The sequence below is a fragment of the Scomber scombrus genome, chromosome 8, assembly GCF_963691925.1.
Source record: "Scomber scombrus chromosome 8, fScoSco1.1, whole genome shotgun sequence".
NCBI classification, from domain to species: domain Eukaryota; kingdom Metazoa; phylum Chordata; class Actinopteri; order Scombriformes; family Scombridae; genus Scomber; species Scomber scombrus.
In genome coordinates this window covers 23,636,603-23,653,582 of record NC_084977.1, presented here as the reverse complement: position 1 = coordinate 23,653,582, position 16,980 = coordinate 23,636,603, and the positions used below count along the sequence as shown (strand labels likewise).

At 38.7% G+C, this 16,980-nt stretch overlaps 1 protein-coding gene across 1 annotated transcript in view; it reads right to left on the bottom strand.

Annotated features, from left to right (window-relative positions):
• Positions 1 to 16,980, bottom strand: part of anos1b (anosmin 1b) — a 49,952-nt gene that overhangs the window by 19,471 nt on the left and 13,501 nt on the right. The window contains exons 3-4 of the mRNA XM_062424088.1: positions 3,209 to 3,271; positions 2,278 to 2,485 (exon numbers count right to left, since the gene is read on the bottom strand). Of these exons, the coding sequence (XP_062280072.1) occupies positions 2,278 to 2,485; positions 3,209 to 3,271 (271 nt within the window). The remainder of the gene's footprint in view (positions 1 to 2,277; positions 2,486 to 3,208; positions 3,272 to 16,980) is intronic.

Below are 16,980 nucleotides of genomic sequence, written 5' to 3'. Positions count from 1 at the left end.
ATGGGGCACCTTTTTTTAGAAGCTTTGTCTGAGGGGAGGTGTACAGTCTCAGACTTTGAAAATCTCTGCTGTAAAACAAAATAGTAAAGCACTCTGGAGAACTTCAAATGAAATAAGGTGGACAAAGAAATCTGAAAGCTCTTCTGTTGGGGAATTGGATAACAAGTTTCTAACCAAACCATCTGATATAACAAGTTATTTTAATGATTTTGTTTGTAAACAGGATCAATGCACTACGGTAAAATATGGGCAGTTTTAAGAAACCAATATAATGCTTAGTAAAAGGTGTACATTTCACTCTAACAGCATGGACGTGAGTGAATTAAGGAAGTAGTTGAATGCACGTCCTGAACATGGCTCGGTGGGCACTGACACACTGGACAGTAAGGCAGAATATTCAATTCACAAGTACAAGATAACTTTGACTGTAATGGATTAAATACAAGTTTAAACACACACAACTACTCCACTTTTTCCACCCTTACACAAATGTGTAACGTATGGTTAAAGGAGATAGATTTAATGTAGGATTTGATATTACTGATGATGGGCTTTTAATTTAATTAAAAAACTTTAGACGAAACGCCATCTCATTTATGAAGTTACCGTATCTTTCGTGTAAAACACGGGGTGTAATACAATTAGTTTTTTACAGACTCGAATTATCAAATGTAGTAACGTTGACAGTCTTTTCACTAGAACAGCAGGTGGATATGTTGCCCAAAATCTAATGCAGTACAAAAAGTCATTTATCGTGCCATCAGTCATTGGAATAGCTGCCCCTTTCTTATAAGTCTAAATAATAGCAAATTCTCATTCAAATACCATTTAAGAATGCATTATTTAGACAGCTGATCAATAGTCCAATGTTGGTCAGCGTCTTGTTCTTGTTCCCTGGTGATGGCCCCTGAGTCTAATTCGTTCTTACCCAACCATCTACTCACTGGGTTAAGTAGAGTCAGAAATGAATGTACATCTGAATTAATGTTTGAGAAAATATGAATGACTTTCTTAATGTAACACAATTAATAGTGCACGTGTGATGAACATAACATAATACAAATGTGATGTTGTATATCCATATGATGAATATGATGTATTGTGTTCGGACTCTAACTTCGGACTAGCTGGTGCCATTAGCTAACAGGGATCGCTTTAAATAAGTAAATAACAATAGTGATTTTATACTTCCTGACTAAATTAATGACATTTAATACAAAATATGTGAAAATATTCACAACAAAAGACTGTCAACCCAAAATGTGCAAATCCCAGCATTTCACACCACTCTCTCTTTGTATTTAATTATGATGGTGGTCCAGTCTTCACCACATAGGCATGTGAGGCGGTTTATGTTCCTGTCTAGCCCTCACACAGACTCGAGATGGAGCTGTTAACCACAACAGGACCCTCTGGGACTTCAGACAATCAAGCAGGCAGTATTTAATGATCTTTATCACATTAAATTACATTTAATTTATTTGGCAGACATTTTTGACCAAAAGCAACTCACTGTAAACGCATTTAAACACCACAGGAACAAGAGTTAGATGTCATCAAAAACTGGATGTACATTCTTCCCAAACAAAAACATGTTCAGTGCTATGAGTAACAAGAAAAGAGCTTGTTTTTAAAAGAAAAAAAGCCTGATTATATTATTAATTAAAATGTGTGCAAGCATTGGACTGATCAAATTCCTTTATCAACATCATATTAAGTAGCCCAGAGCCAAGCTTGATGCAATGAAAAAACAATTATTTCATTAAACCTTACTGTAACCTTATCCGTCCATCTGAAAGCAATAAAAACACCTACACCATTGTCTTAGCCTGAAATCTTATGACTGTTTCCATGACCAAAAATGGAAACTTAATTTTAGTGGAGCTGATGCACATTTTACACTTATTTGTTTTATATTAAAATCAAAAATAACCATTCAAAAATGTTGTTGCATTCATCGCCTCCAATACAATTCAATGAAATCATGATGGCTGTCGTGTTCTCCTGTTTTATGTAATGTACAGCCATAATATACTGTGATTGTGAATGATTGTGAAGCTCTCTGAAAGCTTCATGAAGGATGAATCACCTATTTACTAATGAATGATTAGGTATTTATGAAAGAAAATAGATTTGTGGAAGTTTGGTATAGAGGCTATTTATGAGAGGATACTGTGAAGGGTCAGAATATGAAGTGAAGTGTTAAAGATGTTCTCACTTAAAACTGTCAGGCTTTTACAAACAAGCGCCGACCAGCTGTTACGGAGTCACATTTACCTTTATATAGATTGGCTGGGGCTTGGCAAGTATGTCCACAGCCATTGGAGCAGCACTTCCTGGGGGAGGGACAATGTTGGTCTGATGAGCAGCTCTCCACGCAAGCTGCGGCAAATCCGGTTGCTCGCTGAGGCGAAGGGCAGTCACCCTGTCTGGATGACCTCAAGGAGGCCAGAAACTCCCTGCTCGTCACACACTCTGTCTGTTTCTGATGGAGGGAGAGTACGTAAATGAGAGAAAGAGGGAGATGAAAGATGTGAACTGAGGGGAGGGAAGTTATTATTACAATATAAACAAATACACACAAGAGGGCAGGAAAACACACAGCAGAGGTGAAAGTGTTCCCTTGGTAAATTCCTACTGAGTCTTTGAAAGCAGCCCTTGAGATTTGGTCTCACAAGGAGTACATGTGTATACAACTGTGTGCGTGTGTGTGTATATTTGCATCGGAGCACATGGCTGCAGATCAGCAAAATGTAAACACAAGCTTTAGTTAATAGCTCTGAATTGCTCTGTGTTCCTAACCAGCCAGCCAGTCAGCCATCCAGCCAGTAACATGCTTCAGCTATTGTGATGAAAAACTAATCTATCTGAAAACCGCAGTGACTGGTTCTGCAAATAATCATTTAAGGCCACACACACATACACACACACGTACAAAATACACACAAAACTGGTGCACACTCTCACATGTATACATCCAAAAGCACACAAATATGTTATTCATAACACTCAAACAAAACCTTGCATAAACACACACAAGAATTTTAATTCATGGCCCACACAGACTAAAAACTCAAGTGTCATTGTGCCAACAAAAGCAAGTTTCTAGTGCAGAAGTGACACTGTGACTCACACAAACACATACACACACACACACTCACACACACACACACACACACACACACACACGATACTCTCTCTGTCTTACCTCACAAGTCTTTGGAGAAAGCATCTTCCTGGTTTCCCACAGTTCTTTGCATGGCTGAAGGCACTACAGATAAAAAGAAACAAATGAGGCTTTGAAAACAATCAGGAAAATATTTTACAATTTATACTTTGCTGACAGCTTCATTACACATGATAAAATAAGTGAAGAACAACATTTTTACATCAGCACCTTTAAAAGTAGGCCAGGTTTGAAGATACATGTAGTACAAAACAATGATGAGCAAGGATGAATAAAGTGGCATACATCTCAGTGTTTAAGTAAGTAGAAAGCACAGAGGGAAACACACATTTTTAAAGCACGCACGCACACACACACACACACACACACACACACACACACACATACTCACAATCATCTGGTTTGCCACCTCAGTGAACTGGTGAATGATAGCTCTTACCAAATTAAAACCAGACAACATATAAAAACTGCGGTTTCACCCCCCAACCTTCACCCCCTCCTCTCTCTCGCTCTGTCTGTCCGTCTGTCTCCCTCAGCTCCCCAGTGCGCCTGGCTTCAATCATTTCTCCAATTTATTCCATCACACTGATTCCAGGGGAACAAACAGAACTGACAAAGAGGCATAAAAACTCAACTTATAAAAATAAATGGCTACTGTTGGATGGAAACAATCTCAGCTGTTTTAAAAAAAAAGAAGGTGCAATTTACTATTTTTCACGTGACAACTGCAGGCTTTTAGGATTATCGTCACACTTGAGCACTGCATTAGAGACCATGTAAACTTGAATTTAATGTTTAAAATGAACACTATATTGTGACTTGTAACAAGGATTCATACAGACTCAACAAACCGAAGCCAGTTGAAGCCATATGTGGCTGGATTTGCAACTTGATGGATATAAATTGGGGTCTAAGCACGAAGAATGATTGCTTTTTAATGTTGTACAGTTGGTTAATTTAACTTAAATCAAGAATAAATTTAGTTTAGCTTGAAGTAATACTTAAATCTCTTGTTTCAGTATTACAGTTGCCACTCTAGTCCTACATTTGAAATGTGACTGTAAAAAAGTTGCAGTTTGCTTCTCCACAGAAAACAAAGGTTGTGGTCAGCTTAGATTCATGCAAGGATTTCAAAACTGACATCATAAAATAAAAACCTCCAGAAAAACAACTCGACTCCCTTCTCTGTTGTCCATCTGTATGTTCAGTATGTTCCAAACACTCACATTTTTTACCAAAATATGGCCTATTACAAAGCCTCAATCCTCAGTTCAGTTTGTGAGCAGGCATGTCAAGCACTGGTTCGCACGCTGTGAAAGCCAGTTAGTCACATATTTTTATTTGCGAATATCCCCTCTTGGTGTCATATGTTATAAACTTTCTGTAGGAGTTCATGTTGTAGTTTCATGTATATTTTGATCAGCAAATGTTTAGTGGATTATTCTAAATTATGACTAAAGATAGAAGTCAAAGCTGAAGTGCAAGACACATAAAATCTGACGTAGCATACACCAGACACATCACCCAGACTGAAGAAGTAGTCATTGCACCAGACTGGGGGACCAAATGTCATATAATTATTGCTTTTCAGAAGAGCTGATTGTGGGTTGACACTTCAATGTGTGCTGGTTGCCCTTTAGACATCACAAGCAGTCTAAGTGGTATTTAAAATCACCACTACATGCATGTGAGACTGCCCATCTCCTGCTCTTCCTTTGATCAGCATGGCAAAAATATGATTTTTTGGAACGCCCTTATCATGAGGATGAACAGAAATGTTACAACATGCAGCACTTTTTTGAACAATTTGATACTTTTGCTGCCATGAAATTTGTCACATTTAAATCCATTATAACTGCCATGAATCCAACCTGACCACAGCCTTTATGCTCCATTAGGAAGCAAACTACAAACTTTTTATAGTCATATTTGAGGCCGATGTTTTCTCCACAAAAGATACATTTCGAAAGAAGTATCACTTTAAGTTATTTTCCTTTTTCTCTCTACTGCTCGTTTTGGTGCATTCCTGAAGGAGTATGAGAAGACACAGAGATAATGTAAGACACACACACACACACACACACACACACACACACACACACACACACACACACTCACACACACACACACACACTCACACACACTCACTACTGTAACCAGATCCTGAAGTGTGATGTGTTTCTTCAAGGAGCTCCCATGGGTGTCTTCATTTAACCACGTGCTGCGTAGAGCTTAAGGTTGTCAAATTCTGCCCCAAAACACCTTACACACACACACACACACACAAACCAATATTGTCTTTTTTTTTTACATCCCCTCCACTCAATCTTCCATCCAAACCCAGCCCATCCTTCACTCCCCCCTCTCGTCCTTTGCTTTGATCAGTTACAGACATGTTTAATTTTTCATTCCTCTCCTTTCGTCCTTCACCCTCCCTTATTCCTTTCTCCCCCTTCCATCCCTTTCTCTAATCCTCTGTTCTTTTTGTCTCCTGTCTTCACCCTATCACTCCTCCTCTTCTGCTCCTTCACCTCTCGTCTCATCTCTCTGCCTCCTTTCTTGCCTCATCTCCAATCATAGCTCCCTTAATCTCCCTGCCTCTCCTCCTCCTCGTCTCTTCTCTAAGGCAAACACATCCCTTCTCACTGAAGTTCATTACTGAGTCTTTAAGAATTCAGGAGTTGTCTTTGGGTTAAATGGCGTTGGTGTAAGCTTCAATATTCACAAAATTATTTATAAGAGACTAGAAGGGACTATGTTAACATATAAATGTAGGAATATTGTCTTTACTGTGGCTGTACTTCATTAGAACTGAAACCAAAGCCTGGTGTATTTGTATTTTAAAATACAGCACGCATTCTCTGCTTGACCAGTTTGAAATGTTGCCCTCTTGGATGTGCTTCTTGATGCTTTTGGCAAAAAATAGTATTCATAAAACGTGATTTATGTCCTCCTTTGGCATTCTCCCTCCCTAGAGTAAAGTCTACCCAAAGGCTTCTTTGGGTTTTCAAATGGGCATCTCCCCTTCGCCCATGTTTCATTGGTTACTGGAGCTCATGAAACCTCAGAAGGGGTCAGTGTCCTGGTTTCTCAGGCATGTATATCACTAATATCTGTAATAATTGCCCTCTCTTAGGTATGTTCTGTGCTGGTAGATAGGTCATTGACAGCTATAAAAAAAATTAAATGCAATATATGTATGCATGTTTGTAAAATACAATGCACTGTTACTGATTAAACTACCTAACACTATATGAAGTAGTTAAATTAGCTTCACCTTGATGAGCAGTAAAATGCTGCCTACAGGTTAATGCATCAGTAATAATGATCCAATAATAAAATATTATATAAAAACACACAGAGGGATTATTCTGCCTAATGGGTACTTTTACTTTTTGGCCACTTGGCCGCAGTGTACTTGGGGACAGGCCAGCAAAACATATTATCACCATGTAATGTTACCAGATCGTTTTTGTATTTATACAGTCAGCAGATAATGAACCACATCCATATTTAAATAGAGCCATGTTTCTGGACACCTAGTTAATCTAAGAGCAATATTCACTCTCTACTATGTTAAGCAGCGAGTCACTGACTTTGATCTTTCATACATGGGTTCATCTGAGCTTTTTCTCTGAAAACAGATGATTCTGGAAATGCCACAGATGAGAACAATAAAACATAATGAAAACATACAATTGTCTTCACATGGATAAATAAAGTTATGTTGAATTGAATTGAAATGCGGTAAACTCATGAGCCAAAACCAAAACAATGAGCTGAACGATGCTAAAATCCCCAAAATGACTGATGAGTCGGGTGACATATGAGCGACAACTTTCACATTTCTTCCACTGGTAATCTAAAAAATGTGGTTACTGCAGCTTTCAGTAAGATTTTAAATGAAAACTTCTACATTGTGGTATTACTACTTTGACTAATGTAAAGAATCTGAATTCCTCTTCCACCACTATTGTAGATGGTCAGTCCTACAGTATGGAGAGAAATGGGAAAGAGGGGAGAGAGGGGGAGGACAAGGCTAATGGATTTGAGTGAAAACACTCTTGGTATGTACGCAGTATACACCTTACACTCTCAAATATCACTTGCATGTTGTAAATCACTTTAAAGTACATGCACTGTGTTTGTATAAGAGGGGCTGAGAGACAAACGGACATTTTTGGCCTTGAAGGTGACATGATGAGTTATGTGTGTGAGTGAAAAAGAGAGAGAGAGAGCAGTAGACACAGCACAGGTCAGAGGTTAGAGATGTTACTGTTTAACACACCAACACACTGTAACAACAGAGCAAAGATTAATCACTGTGTATATGCCTGAATGTGTGCACAGTTTTCATAGGATCTCAAGTATCTGTATAATAATGAATCACAAACACACACACACACACACACACACACACACACACGCACACGCACATGAACAAACACACACACCTTGTCTCTCAGCCCTCCTGCTCTCCTGCTGCTTAATGGCCTCACCTGCCACGGTAGAGGGATGACAGCCACACTCAGCGAGAGGGAGGAGAGGAAACGAGAGAAGGAAGGGAGGAGAGATGTGGTTTCGGAGAGGATGGAGGGGGGAAAGGAGTGAGTGTCAGTTGAAAAGGAGAGAGGAGATGAAAGACAAACAGTGAAACAGGTCCAGAGAGAAGTTGGTAGAGAGAGACAAAGAAAGACAGCCACAGACCAGATGTGCTCACTCTCCATATGGTCACTAGTTCAGTGGCTGCAACGTGAAAGACTATTTATGTTAATTTATGTCTTCGGTTTGTCATCAGTAATTCAGGTCCTTATTTTACTTTTTCTACGTACAGTACGCAAAGTGTTTAGGTCTGATCAAATAATGAGTGAACAAGATCATAGATCTGACCAGACAGTCAATGCCAGCTTTTGCTTACTCTAACCTGCCTTACTAGGATTTTCAATCATCATCTTTGTATCTGTATCAGTATCAGTATCAGTATGAATTAATCATAAACTTTATTCTTTTGCAACAAAGCAACAGGTATGAAAGTTTTTTTCTTCTGTAAAAGATTCTTTACACTTTCCGAAACATTATAACAGATTGAAAGTGATTTCCCTTCAGCTTTTCTCATCTGCCACCATCAGCCATTCTGAAAACCTTGAAGCACTGTTTGATGTGAAAAACAGCATCATCTTCATGTCTTCTTCTCCAAAAGATTAATGGTAAAAAAAGACTGCATTTATGTGTTGCTTCTCTAGTCTACCAACCACTCAAAGCACTTTAAAACACGTGCCAACATTCACCCATTCACATACATTCATACACTGATAGCAGAGGCTGCCATGTAAGGTGACAGCCTGCTCATCAGGAGCAATATAGCACATTTTTATCTGATAGGCCTTACAATATTTCTAATGTTAAATCACCCATTCATACAAAGAAATTTGAGGTTCAATATCCTGCCCAAGGACACTTTGACAAGCAGACCGGAGGAGCTAGGAATAAAACCACCGATATTCTAGTTAGTGTACCCGCTCCACCCGAGCCACAGCTGCCCCATATGTGAAATGTGCTTCAGAGAAAGCTTGAAAGAAAAAAACTAAAACATTCCTAAATACCATACTAAATGAAATCACATGTGATGACATTATTAATAACGCTGTGGTCATTTTCTGCTTTTTCATGTTCACCAACTTCAACTTAAACTAACTGCAGGCTACCGTTATTCCCCAGTGTTCATACTGTTGCCTAAAATTAATGTATGAATGATGAATGATGATGCTACTGGGTTTAGCATGTTACAATGCTACACGCACTACTGTTGCATTTAATGTAATACTGCACTTTACAGTTGGTTGAACTGTATGTTCTCCATTGTACATACAGTGCAATGGATGAAAAAGATGAGCACTGACTATAAAATATGATTCTAAAAATCTTTAAAAATGGTGTAAGTATTTTCCTCAACAATGTACAAAGTACATGACTATTTATTCTATTCATAATCATTCATAGTCATTTTAATTAAAAGTAATTGTTTATGGTGGAGACATATTTTTTGAATATGCATATACACGCATATATTCATGCACACACTCACACAAAGAGACAGACAGACACACACACTTCAGGCTTTGTGGTAATTGAGTGAAAAGTAGCGGAACAAATTCTAAAAATCCCTTTGAAAAGCAGGTTTGAGTTTAGCCAAGCCTTTGGAAAAACATGCAACACAACCAGAGCTAACTTATGTCGGCAGCTTGTGGGAGGAGTGGAAAGGCATCAGGAAAGAGAATAGAGCAAAGGAAAGTGAGTAAAAGGAAGACAAATGCCTCAAGATAGTTCAGTGGTTAACTTCTTCACCTCTCGAACCACATGCACCCACACTAGCCTACAACCGAACTCTACCACAGTTTTCTCTCTCTGTGTTTCCACTAAATTTCTTTTTGTGCTTTCTCTCTGTCAAAAATGGTGAACTCAGCTACTAAAGGATGCTAAACTGTCTGGTTTGTAATAAAGATTTTTGTACAGAGAAAGGAAGGAAGTATGAACCATGAAGACATTGATGTGTTGGTGGCAGGTCGAAGTCAAAATATTTAACCTACCGCAGGTTCTATAAAACATGCTGAAGTTTACCAGATTAGCTATTTCTATTAGCTACCAGATTTTGATAATTGGTATATCCCTTTGCTGTGGGAGCATAAACTGGCATTTCTGACAATATTTTGACAGAAATGCCACTTATGGCCCAGTAAATGTAATGTATCTCAACCAGAAATCATATTAAACTTGTGGACGAGGTTGGACAGCAAAAGGAATAGAAATGACTGTGGGAAAAGTAGAAGAAAGAAGCAGAATTCAAGTGATGCCAGCAAAAGATGTGCAAGCTTATATAAGCTGGTCTTTGCAGCTGTTGTATTGGGTTGTGCAAGTGAAGTGATAATGAACGCTGTTAAAATCTATGGGGGGAGACAGAGGAGGGGGTTCAGAGTAGCACAAGGAGATGATGAAGCCTGATTGCTGAAGCTCTTTCCAACTGATTCCTCTGCATCCATTTCTTCCTACCTGTTGATCACAACACTGTGAGTGTTGATTTCATTTCAAACCAACACTCAATTTTCACCTAAGAGCAGCACAATAGAGGTGAGATTTAGAACCATGAAGCGTGACGGGGTTGTCGATGCAGTGTCTGTAGTGATGTAAGCATTGTACCAGATTTTTTTGCGGTGAACACATGGTTGAGCTTGAAGGCAAAGCTCTCGATTTTCCAGTAGCTCTATGCCAGGGGTTCTCAAACTTATTACACAAAGGGGGGGTGCATAATCAGAGTGGGCCGACAAGGCATTTCTCTCACTCTTGTTTTTGTATAATGGGATGCTCAAGCGGACCACAGGGCGACCGGCCCACCCAGATTGCTCCGAATGGCCAATCCGACTCTGTAGCTTACAACTACATTTACATTGGAGAAAATGAGACACATTCTATATCTGTGATTTAGGAGATGATAGCAAATTCTCCAGAGTAAGGCTAATGCATGAACTCTGCAACAACAACAGTCTCTCCAGTAGTTAATGTTGCCATGGTAACAATGTGAATAATAGCCACATTAAAACCACATTGATCTGGGGATGGGATTGCTGTAAAATATCTGCAGCTACACTATATATTCAAAGTCACTAACAATTTATTGTTCAATAGAAAAACATTTTTCTAAAATAAAAAACATTACAATCCATAATGGATTGAATGACCCACTGAATGCAGCGTGATGCAACACAAACTTCACCTTCATTCATTCAGAGCAAATCTCTTTGTAAGGCATTGTGGAATCCATGCTATGCAGGACTGACATAAAAAAGAGAGAGGTTGAAAGTTAAAAAATGTGAACTTGCAAATTCACCTAGAAATGATGCAGTGAAATTGAATAAGTGGCTTACTGGTTGACCAGGAAGCCATGGGAAGATGTAGGTGGAGAAGAAAATTTCATTTCAAGAATTCCACTTTTGTAAGACCCAGATTATAAGGACAAAGACAAAAGAAATTTGGCTTGGCACGAAATACCAGTAAATTGTTGTAGAAAGCAGTGAGTGTTTAACTTACACAATAGTTGCTAAGAAATGCTTACAGGTAGGGATGAGTATCGAGAACCAGTACCAGTTCCTGACTGGTCAGTACTGAAATACTGATCAACTTCTCAAAAACAATCAAACTTAATGCTAAAATAGAAAAAAGAAGAAGGTAGCGCTGTATAGTCAGCAGCTGGTGGAGGAGAGAGCCGACCAGGGTGAGCCTGAGACAAAGGCAGGAGCAGGAGGGCTGCTCAGCGGAAGAGAAGCCTTGCCCAGGCTTGTCAGGCTCCGAGATAATATTATCTTCTGACTTCTGCTCAGTGGTGGTGAATTTACAACTCACAGTAACTTAATACAATATGGTTTCTGGCTTTTGTTTTTTAAAAGTACACTAAACCAAATTATGGAGAAGTGTATCAATAAGAGTATCAATAAGCAGTATTGGTATCAATACTGGTATTGATAAAATTGTAAATATATCTGTGTCCTTGCAAGCCAGTGCCATAGTGAAAAGTGAGCGATTTCTTTGCTTCCGATCTTCTCCATTTGAGATAAGTTGATGAACACACTGCCATCACAAAGGAATTGCTGCTCTTTTGCCTTGTAAGGATTACAACGCTTTTCCTCTGGAGGTTTTTTGAGCATGTCCGACTGCAAGTAGACTCCAGGGAAAACCAAGAACATGCTGGAGAGACTATATATCTCACCTGCCCTGGGAACCCTTTAGAAACCCCAAGGATGAGTTGAAATATGTGACATCTCCAACATAGTGGCATCCACAAACCTAAATATCTGAAAAATGATGGATAAATATTTTTCTTAGATATTTTTATAGAGATATTTATAGAGGGGGATAAATGGGGTAGTGGGGTTACACAATAACCATTCCTATCCTCTATGTATGTATGTGTGTGTCCTCTATAGATAAGACAATAGAAGTGCTTCTTGTGGTAGCCTCTTATAATTTATATGTTGAAAGGTAACCTGTTGGCTTATGGAAAGATTGACTCACAGGTAATTAAAATATAATTCATATTGTGAGTTATAAGTATGAGGTGACATCTACAGATTATAAATCGAAGGCCATTAAACATGCAGAACTGTTCCAGCTGGTATTACAAGTAATGCAAACTTCTTAAAACCAAGTTAAGAGACCTGTTTGTTAGTGGACACCCCGCTGCCTCAAACACCTGGTACACATTACTACTACAACTCCGCGTGTGTGTACGTGTGTGTGTGATCTGTGAGTGTGTGAGAGAGAAGGAAAGAGATAAAAGAAGGAGGAAATAGACAGATGGAAGATTTGAGTGAGGGCTGTAGTTTGGTTTTAGTCAACTCCCATGTGTGTTTCCATGAGAGAGTCCACTGATGATGTGACACAAACCATATGTGTTGGTGCAACATCTGCCTGCTGTATGTGTGTGTGTGTGTGTGTGTGTGTGTGTGTGTGTGTGTGTGTGTGTGTGTGTGTGTGTGTGTGTGTGTGTGTGTGTGTGTGTGTGTGTGTGTGTGTGTGTGTGTGTGTGTGTGTGTGTGGGTGGGTGTGTGCATGTGTCTTCAATAGTAAGACCCTAGGCATTGATGTAACAAAGGAACAGATAAAACAGCACAGTCTATGACGCTGCTTACCTTTATCTGTTTAATTTTTTCCCTCCCTCTTTCTTTCATCATGTAAAAGGCACTCACTTAATCTTCAACATTGTTCATTCATAAATAAATGTCTCCTATCTATGAGGAGGTCTTGTAATCAAAGGTTTCATGCAGTATATACAGTCCAGGAGATTAGCTGTATATCATTATGGCATGTTTTATTTTAAAAACATGATTTTGTTTAACATTTTATAAACAAATGTTGACAGGGCTCTGAAACTGAAGATAAATTAAAGAAAATGCCCGAAATGAAATTTCTAATAAAACTCATTTTTCATATAACTGGTTTTTGGACATTTTGTTATGAAAAAACAAATCATTTCAAGCTTGAAGCATCCTAGTTGAAATAGAAGACATGGGAAAATTCAAGTAATCCTTTAGTTTCACAGCACACCATTTTGTGTGTGTGGGTGTGTGACAATGTGTTATGCATGTTACAACTGGGTGAGAAAAATATAGATCAGCATTGCTCAAAGTCTGGATCATGACCAAAAAAGGAGTTGAGGGAAAACTAATATGAGTCCCCAAATTATTCAGTAAAACTCTGTCAAACGTTATTGAGCATGTTACACTGCCAAAGGACTTTATGAGATCCTGCAGTGGAATGTAGGTTGAGACCAAGTCACATTTTGCTAGATTTGCTGTACTAATAGCCCTAAAATTGGTTTTATAAACATAAGAAAAATGTGGCTCCCCTGAGAAAAAGTTAAAAAATCAAACTGTGCAGAGGAGTGCTTTTTTACTCCAACAGATCAACAGCTAATGACTGGGGGACTCCACTCCCTCTAATCCCTCATTCTTTTTTCTTTTCTTTTTTTTTTACTGTACTACAGAAAATGGTCTAAAACTGGAACTGGTTATCAAGCCTCAATACTGTTTTGGTACCAAATGAAAGGTGTCTATAGCACAAATCAAGTAATGAAAGCTGGCATCAAATGTCTGGTGATCAGATGGTTTCTGACATGAATCTAAAGCCTCTTTCACACGTAGATCCTGGTAAATTACTGAACTGCTGGTAAGTTTCGCTATTCACACATGCAGCTACATTCAGGAACATTTCTATCTTGCACCTTTTCACACATGCCATGGCAACCTCGATATACATGAGGCAAGGGACAGTCCAGCAGATGACAGCAATCCAACACTTACAGATGCCAACCGCCTATAACTGAACAGGAGAAAAGGGCGAAACTCACAAAACTCAGATCAAACCTTCCAACTATGAAGTGCTGATCAAATATGAATCACGATTCAGTAACTGCATTTCCTTTTTCTCGCTTCAAATGTCTTCAGAAACATTGTCGAGTCTTGGGATTGCTTTGATCGCTCCATGTGAAATCGTCTTTCATCAGAAGGACATAAGTCTTTACATGCAATGCTACTGCTTTCATTCACAACACAGCCATAACAACATTTTCCCAGAAATGTGACTCGGTCTTGGCAGTACAGATTTCCTGGAACATCCATCCCTGTTCCCATTCACACATGACCTATGCAGGAAATGTTCCTGAACATTTCAGAGAAAGACTGCATGTGTGAAAGGGACTTACATTTTGCCAGTTTCAGACAATGGCTTCTGTTTATTAGAGCAGTAAATTGACAGATATTAGCATTAATGGGTATGTCAGATAATAGAAGTAACAAGAATTTTGCTGCACAGAATTTGCAAAGATATATTTAAAGGACAGTGCCATCGTTACATGGTCAGAAAGCACTAACAACACTATCTTTTTCCTGTAAGATACTCACTACATATTTTTCTGTCACAATTCTTTAAAAAAAAAAAAAAAAAAAAAAACATATTTAAGGGTTCCTGATCTTACTTTTATGTCAAATGTTTATGTGAAAACGGTAATGGTAATCTGCCAATATATTATTTAGAGCTGCAACTGGTAGCTGATTAGCCGATGGACAGTAAATTAATATGCAACTATTTTCATGAGGGAATATTTGTTTTCGTCATTTTCTAGGCAAATTCAAACGATACTCTAGTCTGTCTCCCCTTAGTTCTGTTTTCCCTCTGATATCAAATATGTTACTAGAACAAATTCAGAACAGAATAGAGAAGAATGTGGCACTTTTGTTAGCCTAATAAAACAATAATGAAGTGAACTGTGCAGACTGTGTAATGTTCCCAAGATGCATAATCAATTACAAAAAACAAAAAACAGCAAGATCCAAACATATTGCGTTAACAAATACTCACACCTTGGGAGCATTAACAGTGTTGGACTTCCTCTGCTGTGTAATTCATTATTTTGATTAATCTTGGCAATTATTGCTGACGAACGGGACACGTTTGTTTCTGTTCTAATTTATTTTCATTGGCATGCCACACTGACTTTTACAAATTGCACTGTATCCACTTTCAACAGACTGTAAAATGGTAAGAACTAACAAGTTTGCAATTGAAACAAGCAAGAGGAGACACTGTGCATGTCTGTGCAGTATCAGGCTGTCTGAGAGGAAAATTGTGGTCTACGCAGAGCCAGCCCCCACTGGCCAGTCTCTGAGACTGCTGTTGGACCACGGTTACAGCATAGTGACACACTGGTATTCACACATGTACAACAGCAAGACCCAAAGCCAGGGTAATAAAGTTTACACACACTATTAATCTAGAAAATATTTTCCTTTCTCGTTCTCTCAGTTTCTTTGTTGAACACTGAACACCAGGAGTAGAAACAATGGAAGGAAACAAGTAAAGAAATGAAAGAGAAAAGTTTGGTTATAAGGTCAAAGGAGCTGTGTGTTTGTGTTTGAGGTGGTGGGGGGTTATGTATAGTTGAAAGCTGATGTCTGATGTTTCGCTCAGTGTGGTATCCCCTGCAACAGTCCTGTTGGTAGTAGGGTTTTTTTGGGGAGGAGGTGGACACGCTCTTGGCTGTTGTTGACATTAACCCCTGCTGACCTCAACACACACTCTACTGAGATATGCGCTGCAGAGGAAAAAAAAAAAAAACGTTCCCTCTGCCTGTTTTCAGCTTTTCCTTTATCCAACTGTCAAGTGAATTTGTAGCGATGCTTGGAAATGTTGCAAGGAATAAAATACGACTCAGGTGTGCTTCCAGCTGGGTTGAAGCTTTTAAAAAGGTCTGAACCTGAACGAAGAGTGCAGAAAACACATCAATAAGACACAGGACTGAATCTCTCAAGACATCATTAATACTGAGTAAGTTAAAGTCTGTAAGTAAAAGGTCATGGTGGACAGATATTTCACAGGCATGTTTTGGCTACAGAGAGAACAGCGTCAGGGTTTAGTCCATAAAAGTATTTCAAATGTCATTTTTTTAAATTAAAAAATGCGTTCCTTCTCATGTGAATATACAATTCCTTTTTTTTTTTTTTTTTTTTTTTTTACAATATTTAATACATTTTCCCTGACAACCTTTTAGCCTCTCTGATTTAGAACATGATCATTTGCATTAAACTAAGGAGATCCAACTTCAGTCTGTGTTTTATCCACCCACTGTCTGTGACTCTGAGGTGGGACCAGAAGTCTAAATCCAGAAAGCTGTAACAAACTGGAATTGCTGCAGAGTGGACAGACTGGCAGCTAAAAATAATCAGGATGGAAACTACTCATGAATCAAACAATGAATTAGCACACATACACATACACACATACACACACATGCTAAAGCCTCCTGGCAGGCAGTGTTAAGTGAATAAACAGGGGCTAATTTCTGCTCCAGGGAGGATGGATAATGGGGATATAGTGGAGGACATTATTTTAACTGAAAACACAACCTTTGCTATTACAGGAGTCATGCGGTGAGTGTAAAGATTCCATAGAGAAGTGAAGGGAGAAAAGATGCAGAAGACTCTGTGACTCTGTCCCCGTGCCCCTTGAGACAGAGGCTGTTTATATTGTGCATCAAGTTTATTACTTTCTAGACACAAGATACATCGTTGTGTATTATCACACCTCTCATATTGCCACGTACAACAAGCAAAAACAAATCAGCATCCATTTTTTTATTGTTTTTTTGTTTGCATTTCAACATGTAATTTGGTCCCTTACACCAGTGACAGATAGCGATTGACGTAGCATGGAGCAGAAATACATTGTTTCTGTGGATAATTGCTTTT